Here is a 23,216-nt window from a genome sequence, read left to right as displayed (position 1 = left end):
CACTTTCCTGAGAAAGGGCAGGGCATAACTCCCCTGCTCGCTGGATCTGATGTGGGTACCCTGCACAGGGCAGGTGGAGCCTGAAGCCCTGAAACTTCAAGCCTGTGACTCAGGCATGCAACCGCAGGGCTCATCTGTCATTAACTGTGAAGAAGCCAAATTCAGAGGCTGTAGCCATGGAAAGGTTTTTTAAGGAAAGTTGGAAATCTTAAACCCTGTTGCTATTAGCACTTAGGGGGTGGGTGAAGACATCAACAATTTGGAAAGTAGTTTGGGGAATTTTATTTAAAATCTCTCTAAAGGAGCCAGAATCTCTAGTAACTTTGGGTGTGTGTTGGGGTAGGGGGGGAGGTGCTGTGATTTTTTTTTTAAAATGTATTTCCAGAAAGCATATTTCTTGTCACCTCTGTTAGTAGAGAGGAATTATATAAAATGCAACATCAAACTACAGCCCCATTTCAGGGATATTAAAGGAGCTTTCCCAATATTAATGACTGTTAGTCTACCTGGAGTTAAATAGGGGTAACTACGTACTCAGATTAACAAACCCACTACCTTAACAGAGTGTCCTACATAAAGCTTGCCATTGAGAAGGAAAATATTCTAGGGCAGAGAAGAAGCAGTGAGTTCCAATGTACAAGTCACTTGGATCACTTCCTCAGGGGTACAAAGACAGGATCAACAGACAAGCAAGCAAACAAACAAAACAGAAAAGAAAAAAACAACCCCCAAAGAACAGTAACAACAACAAAACAAACAAACAACAGCAGGATGTTCCAGTGAAGCTGGGCACATATTACCATTCTTAGTGTTAATTTTGCATATCAACAATGTCAGATATTAAGAAAATGAAAGGCAAAGGCAAGTGGCAAACACATGCCAGCTGCACACTAATCAATGCATAGTAATTAATATAAAATGTGTATGAAGTCAAACAAAAGAGCAATGAATTTGGTGCCATCAACATTTTTATGAGGGCAAATGAAAGCAATTTAGTAGGCCCAAATCAACTCTAACTGCACCTCGGAGGGTCAGTATTATTTCACTGGGGACGCTAGGCTGTACAGAACTGGGCTCTTACCTCAGGTATTCAGTAAGTTCATCGATGGCTGCTAGCTCATCTCTTTGGCACATGTAGTAAAAAGGATGCATTTCTGACAGTCAACAGTTTAACAATCTACTCTCTAATCTCCCCCAGAGCGCAGTGATAGACTCCAAGGGAATCCCACATTTTACAGATACTAATAGGTCTTGGGGCTGAAGATGCCACAGCATACCACACACAGGTAGATCTACACAGAGACATCCTGCTGTTCCCCCAGAAACCTCCAGAGCCACAGCCAAAAGAAATGCCATAAGCTGTCACAGGACCCAAGGCATCGATGCTCCAGTTCTATGCTGGAACTTAACAGCGCAGTGCAACAAACACAACCAGCCTGAAGCTTCAGGTTTCAGGGAAAGCACAGTAAGAAAGAAGGCAGTTTGTTTTCTTGGCAAGGTTGTTCTTCCTGGACATCTAAAATTTAAATGTCAAAAGCATAGTAACCAAAGGGACTAGAAGAAAAACTTCGTAAGAAATTGTTAAATTTCTGGAACTTGGGGTAACATTAGATGCTAGCAATAGTATTTTGTTTTTTTATTCCTATCTAGAAACATGAATATTATTTCTACCATAATCCTAAGTTTTTGTCTACTTGATAGTTTAAGCCTTAAAGTAATTGCACTGTGATTTAGTGGGGAGATTCTACTCATACAGAACTGAAAACTTTAAAGAAATGACCATTACTGTAAAGTAAGCATGGTGAGAGCCAAACATGCTTTGGCTTTTAACTCAAATACTTTCAATTATGTTCTTTTCTAATGCAAGTGGAGTTCCAGGTATACAATCCCTGGTGGAAATTACAGTTATTTTAGGCATTTGAGCAGACTACCTATTGATTTCCAAACTGGCTGCACCAGTGTGCATGTCTATCAACAGTGTGTAATAGTGTTTCTTCCTCCACATCCTCGACAGCATTTTATGTCATTTGTGTTCTTGATGACAGTCATCTAGGCTTGGGGAAACATAATCTCAAACCAATCTTAATGTTCATTTTCTTGATGGAGAAAGATGTTGAATTTTTTTTTAATACTGTTAGGAAAATTAAGTGAGATGGTAGCTATAAAGTTGCTTAGTACAGTATCTTCTGAATAAATTGTAGTGAAAGTGAGTTATTTTCATAAAATTACATTTCTGGACATTGTTTATTAAAAATATTCATCAATACAATAGAATTTTAAAAATCAGTACACATTACCTACATGGACTAGAAAAAAACAACAATCTTCAGATATTACTGTATCTTCTGGATTTTTCTGCTCTACCTCTTCTTACTCAAAGACATTTGCTTCCTAACAACGTTGCAGAATACTGGCCTCCTCCCAGATCAGCTGGAACAATGACTCTAGACTGCTGAGAAACACGAAGTGTGTGGCTCATATGCTTTCCCTAGCCAGTCTGAAGGTGTATCACTAAGACTACTGTGAAGGATGCAGAAGGGTTCTCAGTAAAAAAAAAAAAAAAAAAAAAAAAAAACAGCTCAGGAAGAAGGACGTTTCTAACCTCACAGGTACTGTTTGGAACATGTGTAGACTGCATTAGCACATTTTATATTACTAGAGTGGAATATCTAAGGCTACAGAAAGAAAAAGGCAAGGTAAAAGAAAAAGGGAATGCTGAGGGGTTGGGACTATAACATTTTAAGTACAGAGGTCTGGTCCTACTTAGAACACTTGAAGATGTTGAAGAAATCACCATGTGGATTTTGAGGAAGAAGGGTGTTCCATCCAGGTGATGGGAACAGCAATTGCAAAGGATTCAAAAGAATCCAAAAGTATCTGATATGTCCAAAGAACCACAGGACAGTCTAAGTCAAGACAGGAGATATAAAAGAGAGAATATAATGACTCAGTGGAACTCACAGGCTCCTATCAAGAATGACCTTCAAACCTAGCGACGAGGGGACTCACTGAATAGCTTGGCAGCACACAACTGTTGTGAGCTAACTTGGCCAGAAGTCTCATTCTGGTGGATGATATCAGAATAAATAGGCCAAAGTGGAAGCAAGGAAGCAAATTAGGGAGTGCTTGTCAAAATTGAGATCCGAGGTGACAGGTGGCTTATATTATTGTTATTTATAATATTGTTGTGTGTAAGCAGTGGTCAGAATCTACATTTGTCAGGCATGCTTTCCTCATTCTAGGTAAAGGTTTTATTTAGGAAGAGAAACATGTTATTATTATTATTATTATTATTATTATTATTATTTTAAATCAGATTCCAGAGTTATGTCTATCAAATACTCACCTGGGGAAAGCTGCGTAGGTTCTGAGAGGCTTTGCAAGGGTTTGCTGCTAAGAGCAATGACATTTCTCAGGCCTCAAACTGTGTTAAAGTCTTTTATGATGAATGGACCGGGAGGATGGGGTGGGGATTTCTTGCTATTTGATCACACTGTGAACCCAGAGATCATGCACTGGAAAGACCTGTTTCTAGTTGTGGTGTGGTTCAACCCTAGTACACACCTTTACTCCAAGAGCTTTCTGTAAACAGGATTAAATAAAGTCAACCATAGATCAAGAGGCAGAGCAAGCAACCAGTTGACAGGAAGTGAACGTAAAAAAAAAAAAAACAACATAGACAGTGAGAGAAAGTACAGTGGACAGATAGAGAGATGCACAGGATGTAGAAAGGAGGAGGATTCAGTGGGAGGGGTTTTTAAGAGAGCATGAAGAAGGAGCTGGGGCTTTTTCCTAGAGGCTGTAACCTCTAACAGTACTCTCATATTTATTACCACCATGACAATGACAATCTGCAGTGTCCCTATCACCATGGTTCAAGAACCATTAGCAATGCAAACCTAAGCAATTCTGAAGGTTCCAGAGCAGCCCCACACAGCTAAACAACCCAATTCTTCCTTTTTCCTTTCCTTCTTTATTTAATCCCAGCCTCCCCCAACTCTCCTTCCAGTTCCTCCCTTATGCTCTCTCCCCCCAATTCCCCCTTTCCTTCTTTTTAGAGAGGGGGAGGCTCCCAAGAGGTACCAACCAACTTTGTTATCTCAAATCGCAGGAAAAATAAAAATATCCTTTCCCACTGAGGCCTGATAAGATAGCCTAGCTAGGGCAAAGGAATCCAAAAGCAGGCAACAGAGTCAGAGGCCTCTACTGCCATAGTTAGCGGACCCAAAGCCTGTGCATGCTCTTTGGTTGTTGGTTCAGTCTCTCTGAACCCCCACTGGCTCAGATTAGTTTACTCTGTAGCTCCTCTTGTGGTGTCCTTGACCCCTCCAGCTCCCTCTATCCTTCCTCCCACTCATCCACAAGACTCGAGTTTGGCCTATTACACAATGGAATATTACTTGGCTATTAAGAACAAAGACATCATGCAGTTTGCAGGCAAATTAAATGGAACTAGAAAAGATCATACTGAGTGAGTTAACGGAGACCCAGAAAGACACACATGGTATGTAAGTACTCATTTATAAGTGGATATTAGCCATAAAGTACAGGATAACCATGCTACATTCCACAGACCCAAAGAAGCCAAGGAGGGCCCAAGGGAGGATGCTTGAATTTCACTCAGAAGAGGAAATAAAAATAGACAACTGAAGTATAAGAAGGGAGTGAACTGGATGTGAGAAAGGGTGGGGAGGGTTACCAAGGTGGGCTTGGGACTGGGAGAGAGAATGGAAATCAATGTAGGGGCATCTCTGGGACAAGAGAAGCTCCCAGGGGTGACTCTAGCTAATATTCCTAGCAGTACAGGTTAAGGAGCCTATAAGTCACCACCTCCTGTAGCCAAGGGGAACTTCCAGTGGAGGGAGGGTGACATCAACCCATCCATAAACTTCGACCCAAAATTTATTTTGCCTACAAGAAGTGTAGGAATAAAGATGAAACAGAGATTGTGGGAATGGCAAGCCAATGACTAGCCCAACTTGGGACCCATTCTATGGGAGAGAGCTAAACCCTGTCACTATTAATGATACTGTGCTATGCTTGCAGAGAAGACGCTTTCATGTCTTCTCAGAGGCTTCATCCAGCAGCTGATGGAAACAAATGCAGAGACCCACAGCCAAACAACTCAATTCTTTCCTGTAAGGGCCCACTTATACGTTACCTTTTCATGGTTCTCTATTAAGATCTCGATGACAATGTTCTGGAACTTGATGTCCATGATGGCTGCCACTGTTTCTTCCTGAGGTCGCAGCAGTGTAGGCCCAAACACCACACCAAGGTTTGCCACCGTCATCAAATTCTGCTTGTGATTGCTAGCAACACTGGAAAAGGGGGAAAGAAGGAGTGAAAGAAGTTGTGCTGACCTCTATGGGTACTTCTGACCTTCCTGCCTACATGTCTAGGAGGCAACACTTGAGACATCCTTGGATGCCATGAATCAAAGAGCAACTTTTCTTTTGTATCTTCAACTACAGAGTTCACAGATCTGCACTCAGTATTCCCTTCAGGATATCATTTATATTTTGCCTAAAACCACCAGCCAGCCAGCCAACTAGTCAAGGCCATCTGCCAGATGATGAGTTTGTGCCCACTGAGTCACTATTCTCTAAGTCCAGGAAACTGCCTGTCCCTCTTGGTTATAACTTCTGTACCTGCCTGCTGCTTAAACCACTGAGGGTTTTCGTCTGCATTGTCTACAATGCAAATCAAGAAGCTTCTGGTTTTAATTCATTTGCAAACATAAGCACAAAACAGACACTGTTTTTCAAAAGGATAGAGCTTGCGTTTAAGCCACATCAGAAAATTCAGTACTCTAAACACCACGTATTAAAAGTGCATTTGATTAAACATGTGGCTCAGATTAAGTGAAACATGTGGCATCAACAGAAATAAAAAATGCACTACTGTATATCCATGTGTTTGCACTGCACTTACACTCAAATTTTAAAGAAGATGTGAGGTCAGTAATGGCTAAGTCAGAGTAATCTGCTAACTACACATGCATATTTTATAGGTAAACAACTATTCAAAATATGAACTCCATGCTTAAGCTATAAAACACCATGGTTCATAGGCAGTTCCCTGAATAAAAACTTAGGAATGATTTACTAGCAATAAACAAGTTCATTCCACTCAGCACTGCTAGAATATACTAGAAGCTTCCTTAATCACCCACCTGTTGGAAGAAGGAAGCTCTTCATTACTAACCGGCCTCTAGAGGGAAATCTGGGCAGAGACAGTTTTCACTGACCTCCCCAGCGTTAAGTGCTTTTCACACTTAGTATCTTTCATATAACCCCATCCATATCTACACTGTTTCTCCTGTGACTTCCATTATGTAGAAGAGACTCACCAACCTTAAATATTTGTCTTTAAACCGAGTCTTTTCTGAAATTCTACTTCAACCACTTTTGTCATCTGATTTACACTTTTCCTCGAGTTTTTGAGGTTGAGACTGCAAGTTGACTTCCTTGTCTGCGCACTTGAACTGTAGCTCAGAGCAACAAGGGGTAAGGAGATTTGCTTATTGCCTGCAGCCAACACTCACAGCAGGGAGAGTTGCCACAGAAGCCTATCCTGTTTCTGGCCCATACAGGACATTCTAGTACTTTGCTAGCTCTGCCTTAGTCCTCTTGGCTTACTCATGTTTTTCCATTATGCCCAGAACTACATCACATTGTCCATGTGAAGGAGTTGATGAGATGGTCAAACAGGGTCACAGCAAAGAAGACAGCCTTTGGCCAGCACCTGGGCCCATCAGCTAAGCTTGCACACTCTCAAACTGCTTCTCCATCCTCACTTTCCCCACCAGATCATGAGCGAGAAAGGAATTCAGGGCTGACACACTTCCTAGATGAATTACTGGACTTATCCCTGTTTGCATGAAAGTCCCTTGGGAAAATGAACTAGCTACTTGTATCTGAAAACATTTTCAAATTGCAACCAATATAAAAACATTCAGTTTGGATTGTGATCTTTTTCTATAATCAGGCCTTTCTGCTCTCTCACTAACTAAAGAAAAAGATTCCTCATCAGCCCTCCTGTGCTCAGCCTTCCCTGATAGCTACCATCAGTTAAGGTGATGAAGTCTACTCCTATGGCCCTCCTTTGTTGAGAAGGTCATTACTACCTCTCTGCTGGTCTTGGAGAGAGCAAAGTTACATCTCTAAAGTGCTTAGCAATTCTTCTGTTTTTAACTGCTCTGACAATGAAAGCTAATGATTGGTTCCTTTTATTTTGCTTGGCTTTCTGGGGCTGAGGATACACTAAGCAAGGCCAAGGATACACTAATACAAGGCCTTGGATACACTAAGCAAGTGCTCTTTGGGGCTATACCCAAAGGTGAACACTCATATAAGAACCATACCTTCCCCCAACTCATTTATAAGTTTCTGCTACTTTCCAGCTGTGGCTCACTGGACAAGTAACTTACTTCATCAAAGATATGGGTATTGGGTCCCTCCTCTTTTTAAAAGGAGCAGTAAGGGTGGACAGCACATCTACTTCATGGCACGTGGTGCAGGTTGAGTGTGATCACATACGGGAAGTGTGCTGATGAGGATACTGCCAGTCCTTCTCTGCTCCCACCTTTCTGCTCTTGTTCATGTCATCCCTTGGCCTGGAATGTTCTTATTATTTCTGTACTTGACAAACCTTCTCTGTAAGGCTGAGCTCATACCATCCCCTTGCTTTCTGCCCCTGCCCTCCGCTCTTCGTAGTCCTCCATCCCAGACTCAGACAAGTTGGCCTGCCTGTGAGGTTCTCACTGAGTGTTGATGTTTCCACCACTAGACTGAACACAGAGACTAAGTAATGTGTTTTATAGAGCCAGTGACAACAGGATCACAATCAGTGAAACTTAAAGCATGATGGAAGCTTCTTGGTAAATATAAGACTAATATTTTTCAGCCTAACTGAAAACTTTCTAGTTATTATCACAAATATGGGGATAATTGTATCTGAACTACTCCAACCTCCCTTTTCAAAGTTTCAAGCTGTGTTCCACTTCTTATATTTAATTAATAAGTAATAATTACTCTGATTTGCAGGCCCTGAGGCCCAAAGGAATCTGGAAAAACAGTATAGTAATTCTGAGTTGGCAACTCTGCATATAAATAGGCTTGAGGCTACCCAACAAATTCATTTCCCATTTAATGACCATTTTATTCTGGAACTTAAAACACATTGATCTAAGTCTTGAGAAACTTTTCAGTGACAGGCTTGTACCTTCTCGTTGCTACCATTATATCTGGGCGCTGCAGTAATAAATTGATCTGTCACTTGATTATTTCAGCTCACAACTCGGTAAGGCTTTGTTCATTACTCCAGAGTGAATTATTAATGACTTGAGAGCTCTGTGTATTCCAATGAGAAAGGCCTACACCTCAGTCTCTGCTGGTACCAGCCATGAATTAGAGCTTGACGGATTTACAGGTGTGTGGGAAACAGGCTGGCAGGGCGCTGAGAAGCCAGTCCAGCAGAAGTCACGGGACTCATTCATTAACGAGATCCATAAAACACTGAGCCTGCCTTCTGTTCTCTTAATTGTATTGCCTGGGCTCTTCCTCACACCGTTCAGAATGCTGTGTTGAGTCTTGTCTTAAAATCCACACAGAGATGCTTCTTGTCGGATGTCTTTCAGCCCTTGTGTCCGCATGAGCTGCTCTGCCTTCCATAAACACTGCAAGCACAGCTGCCTTTCTGCAAGCTTGCCTTCAAGGGTACAGAGGAGGGGCTCCACCTGTGCTGGTGGGGAAGGAACCTTTTGTTCCTTCCGTGACCCTCAGTTGGACTACAGATACTGAGTGTCAATGTGCTCCTAAGGCACATGTATCAGGGAAGTTGCTGGGGATATTCACTCTATTTTCCATGCAACTGGATTACAGTTAGCAATAATTGAAGAGCATGTTTCAGGAGAATGGGCGTGCTAGAGGGTCTACTGCCATCTTTGTTTCATGGGGCAGTGCCTAGACAGTCTGGATGGGATGCTCTTCAGGAGAGGGAAAGGGGAAATCTCTTCCAGACAATGACTGTGGTTGAAATAGGGAGAGCATCAAGAGGGGTGAGACAGCAGCCAACCCCTTTAGGGCCTATTAATAAAGACCCTGATACTGCATAGGGATCACATCTGTTTTCCTTAAGTTGAAATGAGAATCAGGGCTCTGTAGGTGCTGTGTTCTTTACAACCACAGACTGCAAGCCTACAGCAGGATTGCAATGTGCCTGTCTTTGAGGCCTGGGGTGCTCTATTGAGAAAAGACTTAAAGCTGAGCCGAGTTCTACTGGACATACTGTGGCAGTGGGTTGTAATAAGGTTGTAGTAACAGCATACAAGCATGTTCTGCCTTCCCACTCCAGTCTCTAGTGTCAACTAATAAGGTACCTCAGACTTACAGGATGAGGGAGGCTTTACAAAAAGTCCTAGAATGTTTTATGTACATTTTGCTTTTATAATACCTCTAGAATAGTAGTTTGAAACTTCCTAACAATAAAATAGGCAATGTATTTGCATGACATACATTCTAAGTACTTTGCTAGCTCTACCTAGCATGTACACACACAAAACAATTGGGATGCAGCTGATATTTTACATTCTTTCAAAAATCTACTATATTGATTTTACAATGCACTTTTGAGACAAGAACTACAATTTGAAAAACACCATAAGAACATGGTATGTAAATGTCACCCAATCTTTACATACAGGAAATAAGGCTGAGTTGAGACGGTCACCCAGTGGTTAGAGTCAGAGAAAGAACCAACTGGACGAAAAGCAGGTCACATAGTCTCCTCACATAAAAAACGGGAGCAAAGACACCTACCATATAACATTGGAAGGCTGATAAAACATAATTAACTATGTCCTGGCACATCTGCCTGGTATATCAGCTTAATAGAGGACAGTCGCTACTGTCACGGTGCTAGGGCACAGGAGTGGGTCACTGCAGGTACCATTTAAAAGCCATACTGCAGTAATGTTTAGTAGCTGCTTTGGTCTGGGGCAAGAATAAGTACCTATCTTGTTGTGTTTTTAAAAAGCATGACATACTTGAAATCTACAGAAATTTCTGTAAAGACCCACATACTCCTTCACTTCCTCATCAGCATCTCTAGCACCACAGGCTGAGAGAGGCAAAGCTCACTCTGCTTCATGACACCAACAGCTTCATGCCCCAACCTACCTATCAAGCTCTCCCCGCTAAGTAGCCAGAGTTCGTACCCAGTAAAGCCAACTCTGGATGACAAATGCCTACTATAGCCACAGCAAGCTTGTTCCTTTAAACCATGTGTCCCAACCCATCCCTTAGGGGAATCTCTACATTGATTAGTCCCTGTTCACAAGTGTTACAAGACTAAAAGTTGGATGATGACCTTGAAGTGCCTCCTGTAGAGGATGCAGATGGTACTGGGCAAGCCTAAGGCTAACAGTCCTGAAAGTGAAAGAGTGGGTAGGAGATCAAGCAACAGTAAATATCACCTTGGTTGCTAACACCTTCTTGGGGAACCCCCCCCCCCCCCTCCGAGGCTGGGCTGAGGATTCACCAGAAATGAATCCTGTTATTTTGTGGTTAACCAGCTAAGTGTTAAGTTTCCAGGGCTGTTAATTTGGTTGCTTTCACCAATTTCAAATCTCTAGTGTGTGTTGCCTAGATACCACTTGGACTTTCTGAGGTAGAAGTAGCATGGAGGTGCTGGGGGGACTCTGTCAAGAAAGCCCATCAGTGTCAGTGTCATAAACACAGCTTTTCTGTGCTGTCTCCAAATGAAAGAGGAACGCAAGCAGCTCTGTGGTCACATTCATTCCTGGGAATGGTTATCTAGCAAACGGCCAGTCTTCCAGCTTTGAATGATTAATGAATATTAATTCTGAAGGGTATTTTTTATAGTCTCGCTTACCTTTCATGAGAGCCCTTTCAGGTAGGCACTGTCGCTGTTATAAATTTAAGGCCACTGAGAAGTGAAGAAGCCCACCTGTGCTCACACAGCCAGGATGGAGCTAGGTCAGCTTAGACTGTCCTCTTAGCCATGGCTCTCAGCTGTTCCCACATATCCAATGACAAGAGGTATTCTTGTTCCTCAGAAACCCATAAAAATGAACACACAGAGGAGTCAGGGAGTCAGCCAGAGAGAAGCACGGACTATAGTGGAGGGATGAAAGGGGAAGGGGTAAAAGAAGAAGGGTTGGTCCTTCATCCATGACGTAGACTGCTGGGCTGGAACAGGAAGGAAGGAATGAGCTACCTTTGTGTGACTACCCCTGAAAGTTTGAAAGCAGTGCCAGACTACACCCCTTCTCCCTGCGTCCTGCCAAAATATGGCTGTCTACTTGACAAAATAACAAACTGACCCTTGACTATGACAGAATACTATTTATAGCTTGCTGGCACAACGAGAGCTGCTTTCTAATGGTGGAAGAATGAAGCTATCAGATAAATTAAAAGAAGAAAGAGGGAGAAATGGTTTTTAGAGTATCAGAAAGATAAAGTGACAGCTATGGGGTGGCAACACAGGCTACAGCGCTTTGTACTGTTTCAAGGTTCTGTGAGTAACTTCTCTCTGCTTCCAATGGCATAGATGACCATGTTCCGACTGCTGAGATATTACTATTGGCCAGAACAACTTATGCCACTTTGGACCCACTTACAGTGACCCCTTAGTCCTAAACATTCTTTAGAGAAAGAGAGGAGAACTATGAGGGAAGCAGAGACAAGAGGCTCTGTGTTCACAGCTTGCACCCTTAGCAGAGGTGGTTCTGAGGCCCAAGTACACAGCCAGCTTTATTTCTACTCAGATTAGTACAATTGTATTTAAAATCCATAAAAGGTCTCCTGGTTGTTTCAAACTTCAAGCTGAAAACTGTTACTAGGCCACGTGGTAGGTTCTCAAAAATCAAACATAAAATTGTCATCTGACCCAGCAATTCTAATTCTGGGCATACACACAAAAGAACTCCAAGCAGGGTCTGCATATCCACCTTCATGACTGCTCTAGTCACAACTGTTATCATTGTTACCACAACTGCTAGCACACAGGTGCCTGTAGGTGGATGGATGGCTCAGCAAGATGTGATCTATACCTGCAATGAAAAGCTACATAGCCTTCAAAAGAAATGGAGTTCCGGCAAACACAGCATGGCTGGACCTACGGACATTACAGTGGATAAACAAGCCAGTCACAAGGGTAAATACTGTCTGATTCACTTACAGGAGTGCTCGGTGATCAGACTCAGGGACAGAAGGACTGTGAGCAGCTCTTCTTACAGGGGAAGAGAGAAGGCACCTAGTGTTCCTAGGTGCAGAGTTTCGGTTCTGCAAGATAAAACACTGGCAGATGGACAGGGATGACAGCAGTATGCCATAAATGTATTTAATGCCCCTTGACTATAGTCTTAAAAATGGATAATGTGGTAAAAAAAATTGTTACACATATTTTGTAATAATAAAAGTTGATGATCGAAAGTTAAGAGAGAAGGATTTTTCAAGAAACCTTTGTCAAGTCCTATGAATCAGTGACCTCAAGACCCTTCTCTACCACATTTCCCTTTGCTCTTTGACCTCTGTGCCCTGTATCTTTCTTCCTAATTCTGATCCTCAATGCCTTAAGAATCCTACAGCCCTTCTTGATTAGCTTCCTTAGGTGTACAGATTTAGGAGGACTCTGGCTAAGATGCTCAATCCCCATTCAGAAAGGCAAAGAGGATGGACATCAGAGGAGGGAGAAAACAGGGACAGAACAGGAGCCTACCACAGAGGTCCTCTGAAAGGCTCTATCCTGCAGGGTACTGAGGCAGATGCTGAGACTCGTAGCCAAACTTTGAGCAAAGTGCAGGGAATCTTATGAAAGAAGGGAGAGACAGTAAGACCTGGAGAGAACAGGAGCTCCACAAGGAGAGCAACAGATCTAAAAGGTCTGGGCACAGGGGTCTTTTCTGAGACTGATTCTCCAGCCAAGGACCACTCATGGAGATGGTCTGGAACCCCTGCACAGAGGTAGCCCATGGCAGTTCAGTGTCCAAGTGGGTTCCATAGTAATGGGAACAGGGACTGCTTCTGACATGAACTGATTGGCCTGCTCTTTGATCACCTCCCCATGAGGGGGAATGAGCCTTACCAGGCCACAGAGGAAGACAATGTAGCCAGTCCTGATGAGACATGATAGACTAGGGTCAGAGGGAAGGGGAGGAGGACCTCCCTTACCAGTGGACTGGGGAAGGGGCAAAGGTGGGAAAGAGGAGGGAGAGAGCTACAGGGAGGATACAAAGTGAATAAACTGTAATTAATAAAAATAAAAATAATTAAAAAAAATCCTATAGCCCTCTTTAGCTGGCTCTCTCTTAGACCACTCTCACTTCCTCAGAGGGGTCTTTCTGGCCATCCACCATAGGTCAAGTCTTGCACTAAACTTCTACCTCTTCAGTTATCCCAGTCATTGTTCAGCACTTACTGAACAATAAATGTGTCTCCGTTCATGGAGGTGTCCATGTCTGTTTCTCCCACTTACCAAAAGTTTCAAGAGTACAGGGATGGTGGAAGCCTCCCTCCTACTAGCTACCCAGCATCTAGCCCAGTGTGACATATAACCTGTGGAAGGCAAAGAACAAAATAACATGTGGATGCTGTGGAGGTCGCCATCTTAAAAATGCATGGAAGACCAGGGCACCACGTTCCTTCTTCAAAACTTCATGTACCTTATCAGGGTCTCAGACCTTTGGTCATGCCAGGGGCAGTGAAGAGGCAGCCAGGGCAGCTCTCCTGACAGCCATGGTACATGACAAATCTGGTACCACTGTTGGATACACAAGTCTGCAAGGTATGAGACCATAAAATATTTATAGGGTATAATAACCATTATTATATGAATCACCTAACGTGTATTATATAATATAGCTTAATGCATAAAATATTATGCTGGTCTCCTTCCAAACGTCCTTCTAGGATAGAGTATCCTATGTTAATTTTTCATTTTATCTGTTTCTCAAATCCCTTTCTATCTGCCTACCTTTAATTATTACTATAATTGCCATTAATAACTAATAGCAGTATTAACCAAATATTTTCTGGGAGGCGAGCATTAAGTAGAACTTTATTAATTACCTCATTTGGTCTTTAAATTTATGCCATGAATTAGGTTCTAATATAGTTCAGCATGAGAAAGTTACAACTCTGACAAATTCAGAAATCTGCCCAAGTTACATATCTAGTAAGTGGGAGCTGTGGAAGCAGAAACCAAGTGAACTTCAGTCTGACCAAGGAGCTAGTGATCCTTGGGGCTGGGGTGGAGGGGGATGTCCATGGTACAGATCTCACTGGCTGTTCTTCCTTCCTACATGGCCTATGTAAGGAGATCATGCAGCAAAGGAAAACCGGATTGGGTATTTCTGTCCAAAAGTTGTTAAGAGCAATCAAGGAAAGGTATTAGCTCATCTGTGACCATAAACAGTGTAGAACATCCCAGAGTTTCTCTACTGGAAAAACACAAACCTGGGCCATTGGAATTACTGACTTCCATGAAGTAAGCTCATCTCAACCAGGATAAGAACTGGAACTGACCACTTGGAAGTTGAGTATAGTCTTTAGAGTTCCCAAATTGGTTAAGCTGGATTTTATTTATTTTTCTTATTTCTTTCCTCCCCAAAGAAAGCATATTGTCTGGATCTAGCAATCTGGATCTAAGAGGTTAATGTGGTCGCTTTTCTTGAATAGGCTTCAGCCAAAGCAGGTATGCTCTTAGGCCCAGGCTACAGGACCTAGTGGGGACCAGCAGGAGAAAAATACAGAGGAGCTCACCTAGGACCCCATCTTTCTGGAAAACAATGTGACTATTTCAAGTCACCTGGCAATTGATTCTAAGGCCCAGTGTAATTAACTCTTGGAAAGCACTTTATAAAATGCTTTCACATTCATTATCACACCATTAAAAAATTAGTTCTCAGATTTAGAGAGAAACGCTTAAAGGAAAACAAGGGAGGGACATTAGCTGCATATGTATTTGTGAAAATGACAGCATAAAGGGATACAATGCACCAATTCCTATTGGTATGACACTTTCCTCAGTGACAAGGCCCACTGCCTTTAAATCACTACTGTCCAAACTTGCAGGCCAAGGACTGCGGTGCACCCTGATCCAGCAGAGAAGTCTCAGTGCCTCACCTATTCTTCCATTATCAAGTAATTCCCAGTGTCTGCCATGTTCCAGGGACTGTTTGAAGAACTGGAGATACTACCACGAACAAAACAGACCTTTCCCCTGGCCCCTGGTTCTTTGCCTTAGATAATTTTTCATTTTGTATGGTAGAGCAGATAATAAATAAAGTAAATGGTTCTATGGTAAAAGAGAACACTGAGAAAGAAGACAGGGGATAATGGGGACATGTTACAGCTTTAAAAGGTGATCTGGGAAGTATGCCTAGAAGGAGGCATGAAGTAAAGATGCCTTGAAGACATCACATGCAGAGGACACAGCAGATGTGAACACACTAAGGTCAAAAGGTGGATAGCATGCTGGCCTGGTGCACCTGGAGTGGAGTGAGCAGAGGGGAAAGGAGCAAAAGTCAGACTGGCGATGGACCTGGGGCAGCAAATCCCAGAGGGCTTTGCAGGCCACTGTGAGTGCTTTGTTCTTTCCTGGGTGAGACGAAAAGCAATTAGAAAATTCTCATCAGAGGGAGAAACCCAATATCAGCAGTGCCTCTCTTCAATTTCAGAAAGGCCTTCACTACTAAGACTAAGATGCTCAAATTCCATGGGTCTCTCGTCTTCCCGAGAGACAGACAGAGACACAGAGAGAAACACTGAGAGATGGGGGTGGGAGAGAGGAGGGGAGAGAAACAAAGGAGAAGAAGAAGAGGAAGAGGAAGAGGAAGAAGGAGAAGGAGAAGACTGGTCTAGCCCCCCACCCCTCCAAGAACCCATCAGCCCTAAACAGCAGGGAGAGGTAAAGGGTTCTGTACTCCCACTCCCCACTAACCCTCTTTCTCTTACCTAGGGTTGGGGGGGTTGGAAGGGATAGGCTTTAAGCAACATGAAATAAAGTAGAGTTTAAAAAAGAGCACAGCAGAAGGGTTCCACTGGGGGAAAGAACTGGCCTAAACTGGTAATCTAGTGGAACAGGGTGGGGGCGGGGAAGTCACTTCTAGGTGCTGGCCACCAGGAACAGGACCAATAGTAAACATTTCAAAGAAACATTTGTAGGGGCTATTTAACTTAATCAGTGCAACCATCTTTAATTACTTGAAAGAAAAATCAGTCTTCAGAAGATATCCCCTTATAGCTAGTCCTATTTTACAGATAAAGCAACAGAGGCAAAAACTAAATCAAAGAAGGCAGCTTGAGGCCCAGCACTTAGAGCTTCTTGTTTCCAATGCACATTCCCGCTTAAAGGAATGAAAACCACCCTTTCAGAGGGATGACCAAGACTCTAAATCAACACATGTCTGAGAGAGAGAGGCCGGCACGCTGTTAGCAAAAAGAAGAAATACATTAACACAGGCACTCATCCCGGGGTGAACAGAATTCATTAAAAAAGACAACACAATCTTTACAGCCCATTGACATCAGAGAAGGTGTATGGATTATCCCTCATACACCACACACTGCTCAATTTCTGCATCACCATCTCCCAGTCCCAGGTCCACTCAGCTGTCTAGTGTCTTAAATCTGAATTCAAGTCCACATTCAAGGGAAATAACAGCTTCTCTTCTTTATTTAAATATAGAGCAAATGGCTGGAAACAAAGTTTAAAGTACAGTATCAACAAGCAGGAAGTAAAGATCGAAGATGAGAAAATGGACCTTTCTCTAGGCAGAGAATAGCAGGTAGTGTCTGGTAACAGACATCAAGTGATTCACAGAGAGAAGACAAATCTGGGACTCTGTTCCAACAGTCAGTCTCTCAGCAAGTGTCATTCTCAAAGCCCAAATCAAACAGATTGCTTTCAAAGGGGAAATCAAAGTGTTTAATAACAAAACACTAAAATGTTTTCAATGCACAAGCATCAAAGCCTGCCACCTTAGCTGTTGTTATCTTACTTCGACTGCTCCATAGGCAAGGTGGCTGAAGCAAGCCACACTGATGGCAGCAAAGATGGGGAAGTATAACGTGAAGTATAATGTGGGCCACAGCATGTTAAGAACTATGCTATGTGTGTTTTCTAGGAGAAAATCTTCAGTTGCCTGCTTCAACAGACCACTCTAGTTATCCACAGAGCTAAAAAAAAATGTGAAGAACAGCAGGTCCTCAGTAAACCCAACTCTTCACTACGGACCCCAGGGCCTGACCCTCAGCTAGCATTCTGACCTTACACCATGCCACTGAGAAATGACACAGGACCAAAACTGGTGAGAAGGATCAACTTGGGTAAGACAGAAGACAGGCTTCTACAGGGAGGGGAGGAAAAGTGCTGTGCCCAGATACAAAGGGCAGAGTAGAAACCCACAGCCTTGAAAGGAACAAGGGACCAAACTGCAGCAATGAGTTGGATCTCCAACCATAAGCATTGGTGATGCCTTCCTGGTGATCTCCTTATAATGAACTCAAACCAATTACATTCCAGACAAGTTCCATAGGAATTCTGAAGGCAGTGTCAACAGCTGCTGAGGAGAACTGGAAGCCTGGGAATCTTTGTCACCCTGTGGTTTCCCACATGATGATGAGAACACCCTGTGGCTTCCAGTGGGTCCTGTTTCCCCTATCTGTGGTCTCCACACATTTAGGAAGAGGTTCCTCCCAAAACATGTCACTGATAGATACCACTGCTTAGCCTTGCACACAGAAAGAACCTTCAGGCACTTCTATATACCAGGAGAGAGCAGCACTGGAAATCTACTACATTAAATCACATTCACTTGGGCTATGTTAAAAGCTAAGGAATCATTAAACAGAGGTAGAAAACAGAGCAAATAGAGTATAACTTGAAAAAGATTCCTAGAGCTGATCCTTCACTTGAGGGGAGAGAAGAAACAAGGCTCACTGAAAGGCTAGCGTTTGGGGAGAAAGCTCTGATGGAGTAGCTGTCAAAGGCCCCTTATCAGCTATTCAGATTGTTCCCAATGCTTAATCGCCCCCAAAACACTGCAGCAAAACTGCATTAATACTTACACATATTTTTCTCCAGAATAAATTCGTGGAAACAGAATTTAGTGTAAGGATTATTAAGCACACTGCCAATGTGTCACCCAGAAGACCTCTATCTAGTTATACTTCCACATAGTATATCTTAGGGTACCTGTTTCTCTTAAGTCCTTTAGTTTTGTCCTTGCACTAAAATAAGTCATTATTATTTCCAAAGTTGTTATAAGCAGTGGATAATTTTGTGCCTGTCTCATTTTAAGATACATTTTTTTGATTAGTTATGACAGTGAATCCTTTCCAAATGTTCCATGAGGCAGGATTTTCCCCAAATGTACAATGACTTCTTAAAGGCCACACACTTAACAATCAGCAGAGGTGACCAAAAGTAACAGGTAGATAATAAGATTTGTTGGGTAAGGCTATATCTTAATTCTATACGATGAAAATCAAACAGCTTTAAAACTGCTACAGTATTTGTGTCTTACAATCCACATATCCTTTACATAATTTAATACTCATGTTAAAACCAGATGTTTCCGATCCCTGCATCTGATGCTGGGTAAGGTTGGCTCTCCCTGCGTTGGTGTGTAGCCTTGGAATCCTCTGAGGTCTACGCACAACCACATATGAGGCAGGCTAGGACAGAAATAGAAATGATACCAAATGTCTCAATCAAGAACCATGTCTGTTTAGTTTGTCTTTGGGTTCCTAGCATCTAGCACAATGGGACTGAAAGGGCATGAGCTTTAAAACTTTAGATCAAACAGGTCAAAAATATCCCAGCTGGCTCCAGTGAGTACCACAGCACATTTGCTGTTGCTACAGAGGCCTGGGCTACTTCCCTGGTAGGTGAGCTCACTGAAAGGTCAAGTAGAAGATGCACGCTTATGAGAATTCAGGAAACTCTGAAATTGTCTACAATTTGGGATAGTGATGAGGAAGAGGAAGATGATGCAGAATTCACGATTTCAGCTGGAGCAGCCCTCAGAGACAAGAGGCTAGTCAAGAAATCGGGCTCTCGGGGTTGGTATTGAAAAGCATGAGAGTGCCTCCTTGAAGCCTGATAGGCAATGGAACAAGCAGGACACTTTCAGCTGCTGTGTCCCACATCATGTTGGTAGTTAGTGGAAGGCAGCACTGCCCCAGCAGTGTTAGAATGGCCGGTCTGAGCTGGGAGAAGAACAGAGAAAGATCTGAGGTTAAGAACTTATTATGGGGAACAGTCATGTAAGCACCCACTATCTGCATTCTTGCAGCCAGCTCTGAAGTTCTTGGGTGAAAGTGAATTTCTGTAAGCAACTGCAATGACATTGCTAGGAAGTCCTCCTGGAAGTCCTCCTGGAAGTCCCCCTGGAAGTCCTCCTGGAAGTCCTCCTGGAAATCCCCCTGGGTGAGATCCAGCATTGTGTCATTGCCAATGAGGCTGACTGGAGTATGAGGAGGGAGCCCCAGCCTGAAAGCCAGGGAGTGGAGAAGACAGGAGGGATGCAGCTCCATCCACAGGGTGGGGCACAGAAGGCTCCCTGATGGGTTCTCCATGAGGTAGGGAGTAGGCCTCAGGCCCATCCACAGCCCTCACCCTGCTACCTCACAAAGAGAACAACCAGCACTCAGCAATCCACACATAATCTACAGCTTTGATCAGACAAATGGCAGGGACCACTATGAAGTCACTGCCACTCCCAGTCAGTTACACAATTTCCAGACCCTAGCTTCCCAGCACTAGAACACACACACACACACATGAACCTATTGCTATGGCAGATATTTGCCCCCCCCCCTTGGGAAGGGAACACTCCATACTACTATAAAAATAAAATGTTTTCATGTTGCATGCCAGATCCTCTCCTGCTTTTCCACTAAAAGATGACAAAAAAAAAAAAAAAAAAACTTTATAATCTAGTTTTCAAACGAAATTGTAGGAAGCAACCTTTCAAAGTAACACTGTATACTATAGGTTGAGGAAATGTAAAGAAAAAAAAATTAAAGGATGAAAGTAATAGAGGCCACTCTCTGAAGGACATGACTTCTGACAGATGTCAAAATAATGTGTGGTCAAATGCTCAGGAAAAGAGAGGTAACAATCAGCGATCCTGAAAAGGGCGCATCTCCAGTGACCTTCTACTTGTCTCACTTGAAGGTTTCACAGCACTTTCTGGTAGGATACCGTGTGGCTGGAAAGTCAACACTCTAGATGGAAATGAAGGACTGTCGGAAGACCCAGGGAAGACTTGGTACACAATCCTCCCCCCCCCCCGAGGAGGGATAGAAAAGGTGCACACAAAATCACAAGTTTACATCAAGAAACTGACTGGGACTGAACACCAAACATGAAACAGAAGTAGTGAAAAATTGGAGTTTGCTCGAGGATCAGAGTAATTTTCTGCACCATCCTCATCTGTAAATGTGCACTCCCTCCCTATACACTCATTCTCATGCCCCATCGCTCTGTGCTCACAGTCCACAAGTGAGAGGTCCTGGCATACACAGCTCACTCTGAGGGACGGTTCCTAACTGAGGGATCGTTTAGATCTATGTTGACATCCCAAAGATGCAGATATCGTGTCCATGTCCAGTCACAAATAGGGAATGAGCTTGGGAAAATCAAGTCCAGACATTTTCATTTCCTGTCTACAAAGCCAGAAAAATCCCAAAGGCATAGCCACGCAACAACTATTCTGATTTTATGAACAAAACTTGAGAGAGAGAGAGAGAGAGAGAGAGAGAGAGAGAGAGAGAAGGAAGGACAGAGGGAGGGAGGGAAAGAGGGAACAAAGTCCTCAAACTCAGATCATTGGATGTTATTAAGCCTGAAATGAGAGATGATAATGAGTGCAGGGAATGATGTCCAGCTGTAAATGCTACACCCAAGGGGTCAGCAGACGAAAATTGCTTCACAGCAAAGAAGATGAAGGGGGGATGTGTGAAGGCTTCGTATTATTTAACATGCTGGCACCACCAGGGCTCTAAGAACAAGGCAAGTGATAGAACACCGACTTCCTACTTACTAACACTGCAGGCCACAAGGGTTTGGCTCTTGTGAGTTAAATTATTTGTGAAATTTCCCTTTGTCTATCATGTTCTACAGCTTCTTTAAGGTGTATGTTTGTGGACGTGACCTCTTTCCTTTTAAGTGGCTATGACTACTGTCTCTAATGCTCTATATCTGTCAACTCCAGAAAATCCTCAACCATTGTCTTAAAAAATTAGTTCTGCTGTTTGAGTATGGTTTGTGCCCACCAGGAGTCCACTGTAATTAAAGCACAGTCCTTATGATATACTACCAGAAAGTACTGTGAAACCTTTACAGAGTGAGGCAGAGTGAAAAGTCCTTATGTCACTGAAGATGTGCCCTCATGGGACTGTGGGGCTCTGTCTCTCTTCTCTTCTTCTTTCAAGCTATGACCATTTGCTCCTATTTGAATTCCTGCCATGATGAGTCTTCTGCTCCCTCTCAAGAGGTCAAGCTAATGATCTTGACCTTTGAACCTCCAAAACTGAACACACACCCTTTTCTTTATAGGTAGCCTGCTTCAGGCACAAAAAAAAGGAAGGAAGGAAGGAAGGAAGGAAGGAAGGAAGGAAGGAAAGGAAAACTATTAGCATAACTAACTGTGTTCATAATTGTGTTTTGTAGTCTCAACCATATGGCAGGCCATCTTTAGATCATCTCATTTTGAGCTTTCTATTCATTTTCTGTTGACATGAATAGACCCCAGGGGTTCATGCATGCTATACAAGTGCTGTAGGTGGAATTCAAGGGTTCACATGTACTGTACAAGTGCCGTCGGTGGTGTACAAGGGCCCTATCACTAAACTAGGTCCCCATGCCTCTTTCCAAATATTTGTCATTTTTATTATTTTCCTGTACCATGCTGTGGTAATTTTCTAACATTTGTCTTCCCATGTTTCCTCAGATTTGTTTAGATATTTATTTCTTGAACACAATTTTAAGCTTCAACGATCATTTCTATTTTTATGATCACTTCAAACTTCCTTCAAATCTGTCCTTTTGGTTTCAATCTCTTCTTTATATTTTTAGTTACTTTAAACAATTAGTTTTTTGACCTCTGTTAAAATTTTTCTTTTGTTGTCTTATTATATATCAAGTTCCAGGGTCTTAATATTCCCATATGTTGCCCGCAGTGACTCTAATTGATAGTAGATTACCTGTTTGATTTTAGTACTGAATTTATCTTCAGAGTCCCTTTAGTTGGAAAAATCCTAGGTGATGTAAGTTGATTGCCTAATCTTCATTTTAGTTCAGAAATATTACTGAGTAATACTTCCAGGATAAATTTGAATGTGGTTATCAATTTCTTTATTGACCACAGGCTGAGAGAAGAGAATAAATTCCCTATGGTATACACATGCTAAGATTTTTCTTAATTTGTGGCTTAAGTGTTGGGAAGCTGTCAAGATTCCTTGACTGGGTGGACAGTATGTCAGATTGCACTCCTTCCAACCTCAGGTGGTCTACTGGTCTCTCCCACTACTGCACGGTCAGGGAACCCGCTTCAACAATACTGGCAACTTTCCTTCCTTTAAGCACATCTCCAGTTACACTGTCAACTCATGTCCTTAGTATCTGGAAATATGATTTTCTAAGGCTTTATGACTCTTTCTTCACTCTCATACTTAATACCAATGAGGTATATGTGCTGTAAAGACAGATATAAGTTTGCATTGATTTTGTTAGGTTTTTAAATTATTTCTGACTAGCAAAAATGTAATCTTTGTTAAGGTAAGTTAAGGTATGCCAGGTTTGAATATAAGATATCTATTTTGTGGAGTACAAATGAGTCTCTTCTACCTTCTTTTATATTTCTTCTTGAAGTCTCTCAAAATGCTGACATGTGCTCTTCGACACTTTTATAGAACTATGTTTAAGAAATATTTGGGCTGTCAGGCAGTGGTGATGCACAACTTTAATTCCAGTGAAGACAAGCAGATTTCTGAGTTCAAGGCCAGCCTGGTCTATAGAACTGGTTCCAGGACAGCCAGGGATACACACACACACACACACACACACACACACACACACACACACAAACAAACAAAAAAACCTTCCTCAAAATAAATAAATAAAATAGGATGGATGGATAGATAGATAGATAGATAGATAGATAGATAGATAGATAGATAGAT

The 23,216-nt window shown here is 42.5% G+C and overlaps 1 protein-coding gene across 3 annotated transcripts in view; it reads right to left on the bottom strand.

Annotated features, from left to right (window-relative positions):
* Window positions 1-23,216, bottom strand: part of Arhgap26 (Rho GTPase activating protein 26) — a 384,765-nt gene that overhangs the window by 89,573 nt on the left and 271,976 nt on the right. For all 3 annotated transcript variants that reach the window (XM_055622582.1, XM_055622584.1, XM_055622583.1), the window contains one exon: window positions 5,162-5,321. In XM_055622582.1, coding sequence (XP_055478557.1) covers window positions 5,162-5,321 — 160 coding nt within the window. The remainder of the gene's footprint in view (window positions 1-5,161; window positions 5,322-23,216) is intronic.

This window comes from Psammomys obesus, unplaced genomic scaffold, assembly GCF_907164565.1.
Source record: "Psammomys obesus unplaced genomic scaffold, mPsaObe1.curated_primary_1811, whole genome shotgun sequence".
Classification (NCBI taxonomy): Eukaryota; Metazoa; Chordata; class Mammalia; order Rodentia; family Muridae; genus Psammomys; species Psammomys obesus.
This window is presented reverse-complemented; position numbering and strand designations above follow the sequence as displayed.